This window comes from Artemia sp. Qi Xiang Cuo, chromosome 2 (genome assembly GCF_049724085.1).
Source record: "Artemia sp. Qi Xiang Cuo chromosome 2, ASM4972408v1, whole genome shotgun sequence".
Lineage (NCBI taxonomy): Eukaryota > Metazoa > Arthropoda > Branchiopoda > Anostraca > Artemiidae > Artemia > Artemia sp. Qi Xiang Cuo.
The window spans coordinates 43,439,652-43,447,600 of NC_142795.1; the positions used below are offsets into that span (position 1 = coordinate 43,439,652).

Genomic DNA, 7,949 nt, shown 5'->3' on the forward strand with positions numbered 1-7,949 from the left:
TGCATTATAAATAGCCCACCACTAGAGACTGTACAAGGAAACCAGACAAACGGGTATTTGTTAGACAAATGGATCGCAAAGCGTGATTTCTTATTGCGTTTACAATATTTAAACTGTTTTTTTTTTGGGTTTAGGGAGGGACAAAGGTACCTGGGTTAGGTTACGTCTTTAATATATGCTATGATTTTCCCCCCACCCCCTAATGTGCAAATATATAGCCCAATTTTGTTTCTAAAATATTATATTTTAATCCTATTTTATTTTATTTAATTACAAGTAACCAATCTTAACTTCTTTCGTGTATAGTGGTTTATTATTTAGAATGCACAAGTACCGAATAACATATAGTCTAATAAGTACTTCTGCCCACTCTCTCCCCTGACCTATTGACACCTTAATAACGGCTTGTAACTTCAAGAATGAAGATTGATACACTAAACTATTTGGACAAAAACATTTGAACTACTTTAAGAACAAATGTGGTTAGATACTGTAAATTGACAAATTTTCTGTTACAACGTTTTAAACATTAATTAGTAAATAATACCCATAAAAAACAAATTAGTTGGGGTTATAAAGCTCCGATATATATTTCAGGAAATGGTGCATTCTCGAGGAGATTGAATATTTTTTTTTGAAATAGTGCTCTGCCAGATATCCTTCCATATGTTCTTCTCTTCTGCCATATCTGGGTATATTGTCTCGAACGTCATGCCAGTGTCTTTTGATGTTTTGTGTGTGAGCACCTGTTGCAGGGTCAACAAAATTTATGCTGTGGTTGACGCATAAATGCTGATAGACCTGGCTAGCCAGGCAATCGTAGGCCCTCCAACAGTCGCTGATAATTGTTGTCCCTGGCAGGATTCGGTTTTGGATAATTCCCAACAACGTGGCACTTCTTCTATCCGGCACAGAAACCATGAATGAATTACCAGTTCCTCGCTCTATTCCACCAAATACCCATTTACCCTTGACAATCCGACCACTATTATATTTACGCTTCCCAAAATGGGCTTCATCTATCTCAACAATGACTCCTTCTCCTCCCAAAGGAGCAAAGTTTGAATGACATATGTATATACAAACCTCTCTGCAGAACTGGCTCCAATCCACAAAGGTTTGTTTACAACAAGTAACATTGTTGATCATGAAATCCTTCCTTGGAGGCGGTATTTGAAGCCAAATCCTCAAAAAACGGAAATTGTCTAGCTCAGAAAGGTGTGAACGAGCCATCCATGTTTTGTCATAGATCGATTTTGAAAAATTACACTTAACCTGAGAATATTCACGGCCACCTCGGATAGGTATAAGCCTAGACTTCTGGCAACGGAACGAATTTCTATATTTTACACAAATCTGGCAACAAATATCGCAATTCCTGCTTCTCAATAACATGCCATGGTTATAATACAACTCTAAGACTGCCTCAACAGTAGAAAATTGAACGATACCACCACAGAAATTTATTTCACAAAAATTGCAAGAAATATCTCAATAATTGTCATTTACAGATTGAATCTGTAACTCTTAATATCTATTGCGGCTTTAATTAATTGTTTCATTGTTAAACGGCGGGAATAGTCGAACAAAGATAACAGTGAATTGGGTTATGAATATATTGGAAAGATAGGTCAACTTAGTATGGGTTTTTCCTGCATTTGAAATAGTCGCTTCTTAACAGATGTAAATATCCTCGTCGATCCTGATGTTTTTAGCACTCTATCTATTAGTGCTTTAGAAATATTTAAAAAGCTTTTAAAATAAAATTTTGGAAAATTTTGAGTTAGGGGGAAGGGGGATTTTAAAACCCTCTTCCCGTGATATAAAGTGTCCTCTGAATTCAATTCTGAAACTTGTAGCGCTCTATCTATTAGTGATTTATAAATATTTAAAAGCTTATAAATTAAATTTTTGTAAATTTTGAGTTTGGGGGGAAGGGGTATTTAAAAAACCTCTTCCCTTGATATCACTTTTAATATTACTTATTGAATTTTTAATTTAGCTATATTTTTATGATAGATTTATATTTTTTAATAATTATTAGATATTATTATTTTTGACATTTTTTTTATATGGAGTACGGGGGATTTTAAAAACCACTTCCCGTGATATAACGTGTCCTCTGAAGTCGATTCTGATGTTTTTAGCACTCTATCTATTAGTGCTTTAGAAATATTTAAAAAGCTTTTAAAATAAAATTTTGGAAAATTTTGAGTTAGGGGGAAGGGGGATTTTAAAACCCTCTTCCCGTGATATAACGTGTCCTCTGAAGTCAATTCTGAAACTTGTAGCGCTCTATCTATTAGTTCTTTATAAATTTTTAAATGCTTATAAATTAAAATTTGGGATATTTTGAGTTTGGGGGGAAGGGGGATTTTAAAACCCTCTTCCTGTGATATAACGTGTCCTCTGAAGTCGATTCTGAAACTTGTAGCGCTCTATCTATTAGTACTTTATAAATATTTAAAAAGCTTCTAAAATAGAATTTTGGAAAATTTTGTGATTGGGGGGAAGGAGGATTTTAAAAACCTCTTCCTTTGATATAACGTGTCCTCTGAAGTCGATTCTGATGTTTTTAGCACTCTATGTCTTAGTGCTTTAGAAATATTTAAAAAAGCTTCTAAAGTAAAATTTTGGAAATTTTTGAGTTTGGGTGGACGGGGGATTTTCAAAACCACTTCCCGTGATATAACGTGTCCTCTGAAGTCGATTCTGATGTTTTTAGCACTCTATGTATTAGTGATTTAGAAAAATTTAAAAATCTTTTAAAATAAAATTTTTGAAAATTTTGATTTAGGGGGAAGGGGGATTTTAAAACCCTCGTCCACTGATATAATGTGGCCTCTGAAGTCAATTCTGAAACTTGTGGCGCTCTATATATTAGTACTTTAGAAATATTTAAAAGCTTCTAAAGTAAAATTTTGGAAATTTTGAGTGTGGGGTGACGGGGGATTTTAAAAACCTCTTCCAGTGATATAACGTGTCCTCTGAAGTTGATTCTGATGTTTTTAGCACTCTATCTATTAATGCTTCCTAAACATCTTCCTATGACATAATTTGTCCTCTAAAAAGGATTAGGTTATTTTTACTGATCTCTCTTGTGAAATCCTTTCCCTAATTAATACAGTTTAAATGGTCTTATCAACAGAGTTGTTTGGCATGTGCCTGCTACCCTTAAGGGTAAGGGTGTCTGATAAGGCAAGTGTGACATCACAACTAACCGGGTTTCATATACCATAAAGAAAGTCAGCATGGTTTGAAAATTAAATGGCTTAGGATTTAAATAGGATTTTGGAATATATTTTAATGAACAAGGTTAAAAGCAGAAGTTGTGTAAGGTAAGCAGTGATTTATATTTATGATAGTAATATAGGATGAAATATGAGTTAAAAACAACTAGTAATGTGCAGTAATTTACCATTATATAGAGGGGGGATGAGTGGAGGTCGGTACTTCAAAGTACCTTCCCGGGACAAACCTTAGCATGTACATCCATCCCTGAAAGTTTCATTTTCCTAACCCAACTCCTTTCCAAGATAGCCAAAAGTAACTAAAGTAGAATTTTACCTCAAATTTTACCAAGTATCTGTTGGCTACAATTTGCCAGCAAATTATCAAGTAACAATTGTTTCATTAACATTTCCTTCTGGAGAGCCAAGTAGGCTAGGCTAAAATATTCCATCTAAACTGTTTATATACCTCTTTCTCTTGAGACCATCCATTTTAATGCAGCTTTCTGATAATTCCTTAGATTGAAAGACAGATGCATGTCACATAAGCTTACAAACAAAGGTGTTCCTTCTTGGACACTGTCAGTATTCCCCAGATGTACTCCTGTCCACAAGCCAGCTTCTATTTGCTTTTTTTTAATGGATTCGAATAGTTCGAGGTAGTTATCAGAGTTACAATGTTCCATCTTGAAAATTTACTTGCTATAAATTCAGATGACTTCAGTAAGGCTTGTTATTTTGCAATGAAGTCATTTTTCTTTGATTTGAATTACACGCACAAAGAAAAAGATTAGAGCAGTGTTGCCAGATCGTGAACAAAAAAGTAAGCCGCAGCCTTTGAAAAACAAGCCAAAAATAAGCCAGACAATTTTTTGCCCAAAATCTAACTTTACTTTTAAAGGTGTCCAAGTTTTGACGGCCGTTTTATAGAAATACTTACCATTATTCAGGTCCTTTGATCCTACTGGCATTATCCACCTTTCAATTCGTTCCCTGGCTTGAGGAAGTTCAGTTCCAGTGTAGAGATTATTTTGAGGCTGCATTTAGTAGAATTGCGATAAACCGCTACCCCATGTGGACCTCTAGAGACTTTACAGAAATTCCCGCGCGCTATCTTCAGAAAATGCTCGACCGTGCTTACTTTCTTGTCCAACAGTTCGGGGAAAATTATTGACGAGGACGCCCACCGGCTCGATTTCTCCTGTGTTAGTTTGAGCACTGTCCGTGTGTGCCCCGCAATTTCTCTATCCCATAATTTCACTGAGTCGGAACTCCGATTACTATAATGATACTCTGTGACCCAAGGCGCTTTAATGTCAACATTTCGATTCAGTCAGAGGTTCTTTTTGGTACAATAGGGTTATTGCCAGAACAAATTCTTAAATTTGTGTCCCAGCCCTTATGTTTTGGTTGAACATAATGATGCATTACTTAATAACGACCGTAACCCGCAGACAAAAACAAAAAAGATCATTAGATCATTGGTTTATTATCACATAGATACACAAACAAAAATCAGATCATTGGGATATTATCAAATATAAATTCACAAAATTATGGAAATCACTTAGTGTAAAGTCAAAGCTTTGGAATAAAATCCATTTCCCAATACTAAATGCGATGCTAAAACGCCCTTAAAGGGCCACGAAAGATACACAAGGAACACAATCGTACTTTTGTCTTTATCACAAGTCCATTCCAGGGTCATAATTGGCTATCACGAACCACAATATGTCCCTGGGACCAAGAACAAATAAGACTGAGTAGAACCTCCGTCTTTGGTTCATGCACTGACTATTGGATAACCTGTAAAATGTGAGCGAGGGTGGAGCCAATTTGAGAACTGGCTGAGCACTGAGCTGACGGCCGTCTGCTTTCCCTCATCGTCGCCATGCATTTGCAAGGATAATACCGTAGCAGGCCTCCAGGCGTGTATGATTAGTGTAATCAATCACTTTCATTTGTTCTCACTCAATTTTTCTTCTCCAGGACTGTACTGCGATGAGCTAGTTGTAGAGGTAACGAATTGTAATGTTCCGCGCCAGCTCCACCTCCGCTCAAATTTGCCGGATATCAACCGTATTTTATTCGACTCCGCATGGTTGTAGTATCGAGATAGGGAAACGAAGGTTCTTAGTCTTTATTTGTTCTTGCTGGGACGGATCTCCAGTATCCTGTTTGATGAGCCACATTTTAACGAAGTCCGAACAGTCCACCACTTTAAACATGGATGGGAAGTATCGTGGGCCAGATTGGGAATGACACGCGTTATAAATTTTGATACTTTTACGTAAGACAAACTAAGAATTGAATTTCGTTGCTGTGCTGTGAGAGCCAACTCACTCATCGATTTCAGAAGTTTACAACTTATCATAATTATATTGACCTTTAGCGCAATATAGCTGTCCGCACTCTGGCAGCCAGTTTTTCAGTGAGTTCATACCCTTTAAAGCGCTTGATGATGGGAAAACTAAAAAAAGTGGCAGTTTGAAAAAAATGCTCCAGGGTGGAATTCTCGGTGATTAAGAATATCCGTCTTTCATAGCCCTTTAAGATTGACCAAATGCCTCTAAGATGTCACTGACTTCATCTTCTTCGCCGTCAGCGTCAGGCGCATCAGCTCTGCCACATCGTCCACTGTCAGACGCATTTTCAGCTCCATTTTTCGAATATATGGAACTGTTGAAAGAAGTCATTTTGGCCGATGGTACGAATGACGAACAGCAGTGGCCACTGACAGACATCCACAGTCGAAAAATCAAAATTGCGTTTAGCATTGGTAAAAGCATTCTATTCCGAAGCTTTGATTTTACACAGTTCATTATAGAAAACGCTCTCTCAACGTCTGCGTTGCTGATAGGCAAACTCAGCAACGACAATGCCCACTTTGCCCGATCCTGAAAGACTGGCTCTCCAATAGGGTCGTGAAACTGAAGCACGTGGACCCAGAACTCAGAGGAGTCTTTTGGAAGTTCTCCACCACAATGTTCATTCAAATCAACCTCGAGCAGGCGTCTCCACTGGTTTTCCATGTCTCCAAATTCTGTCACTGGAATCACACTAAGAGGTAGGTCGGCGAATCTGGGTCTAGTCTGAGATAAACATATTGTCGGGGAGAGAATTCTCAATTTCAGAAGGGAATTAATGGCAAGAGGTAAACGTTTCAGAACTGACCTCGCAGCCGTCTTGAGAAAGCCGTAACAGTGAAGCTTTATTTCCTCTTTCATCTCGCTTGGAAGATCAGCTTCGCTGAGCTCAGAAAGAAACAAATGACCAAAGTCTACGTAGTCGACAGGCAGGTAGTAAATTAGAAACTCAAGGTTGACGTTAAGGGACACTGCACACGGTCGAAGGATCCTGCGCAGGATGCACATGACCAAATCTTTCAGCTCTTGAAATAGACGAAATTGGTCTGCATTTGAATGTTGAAATAGTATGTTCACCCTCTGAAAGTCGGCCAATAGCGGTTTCAGACAGACAATGTATAGACGGTTGCGTTTATCACTGTACATTTCGTGTAAAGTTCTTGCAGTATAGCACCGCTCTTTTTCCTTGGCGATGCGGAAATGTGTTGTCAGTTCGAGGTATTGCTCATCAACTCTACACATTGCGGTGTATCGCGACAACCAGCGTGTACTTGAAGGGGCCACAAGTTTGAGGGGCAAATTTCCATGATTTATCAGCCTATATGTCTGGCCGTACGCTTCCCTTCGCAACGGGCTTACGCTAAACCACTTGTACGTTTCCGAGAGCATAAATTCTAGGTTGCTCGGCAACTCTTCCACCACCTCGGAAGCGCACAAGTGCAGAGAGTGGCAAACACATTTGAAAAGCTGAAGGTGGGGTAACCCATCTGCTTTCAGCAATGTAAATAGAGAGTGATTTGCGCCACACATGTTATTTGCCCCATCAGTACCAATACCAATCAGGTTTTTGAGAGGTAATTTGCACTCTGCAAGAAATTTTGTGAGTTCTGCGTGGAGTATAATAGCTGTAGTTGATGGTACTTCAACCATTCCTAACGCAGTACACACTATCTTTTTCAACTTCGGGCTGTAATATCGAATGCAAATACACATGAACTTCATTGTAGAGACATCAGTTGACTCATCCAGTATTAGAGAGTACTTACCATCTCCAATGTCAGCCACTATCTCCTTCAGGGTTTCAGGTCCAAGCACATTCTTAATGAGAGCAGAACATTTAGTTCCTTTTAGCCTCACCGATTCACCAATAGGCCCAGGAAATAAGTCTTTGATGATAGTAGAAAGATGTTCGATTGTTCTCACCGACTAGTGACAGGCTACATGAGCAGCCAATGCATTGAGGTACACACCTCAATGCATTGGGTACCCCCCCCCCATACCAGTTAGGGATTAATTGTTTTATGTACAACCTTCAACATATAATGCAATCCTTCACCACTGTAGTAGTATACCACAGGATCTATACCTCAGAATTTGATACCTACATCTAACCAAGTGTACTACTCCATATATAGCGTAGCAGGACCTACTCCATATATAGCGTAGTAGGACCTATGTCATGTCTAATGTAGTACTGATTGTGGGGTGTAGTACTCAAATTCTTAGGTACAGATCCTGTGGTGTACTACTGCAGGGGTGAAGTAGTACATTATGTTGATGGTAGTACATAAAAATATTAATATCCCTAACTGCCCCATACCGATTTTCACTTTTGCATGTATTCTGAGAAAAC

The 7,949-nt window shown here is 38.3% G+C and overlaps 2 protein-coding genes across 2 annotated transcripts in view; both read right to left on the minus strand.

The window, feature by feature from the left end:
* LOC148955256 (E3 ubiquitin-protein ligase SHPRH) overlaps positions 1-3,983 on the minus strand; it is a 95,213-nt gene extending 91,230 nt beyond the window's left edge. Inside the window, exon 1 of the mRNA XM_089101216.1 lies at positions 3,700-3,983. Coding sequence (XP_088957342.1) covers positions 3,700-3,916 — 217 coding nt within the window. The 5' untranslated portion in view covers positions 3,917-3,983. The remainder of the gene's footprint in view (positions 1-3,699) is intronic.
* Positions 3,984-5,779: 1,796 nt separating this feature from the next.
* LOC148955257 (uncharacterized) lies at positions 5,780-7,472 on the minus strand. The gene has a single exon (XM_089106761.1). It carries the CDS (start codon positions 7,316-7,318, stop codon positions 5,780-5,782), a length of 1,539 nt encoding a protein of 512 aa, XP_088962887.1. The 5' UTR covers positions 7,319-7,472.
* Between the last annotated feature and the right edge of the window lie 477 nt (positions 7,473-7,949).

Bases quoted from the DNA above. Each gene is read 5' to 3' on its own strand.
- LOC148955257 (XM_089106761.1), bottom strand. From the start codon at position 7,318: ATGAAGTTCATGTGTATTTGCATTCGATATTACAGCCCGAAGTTGAAA.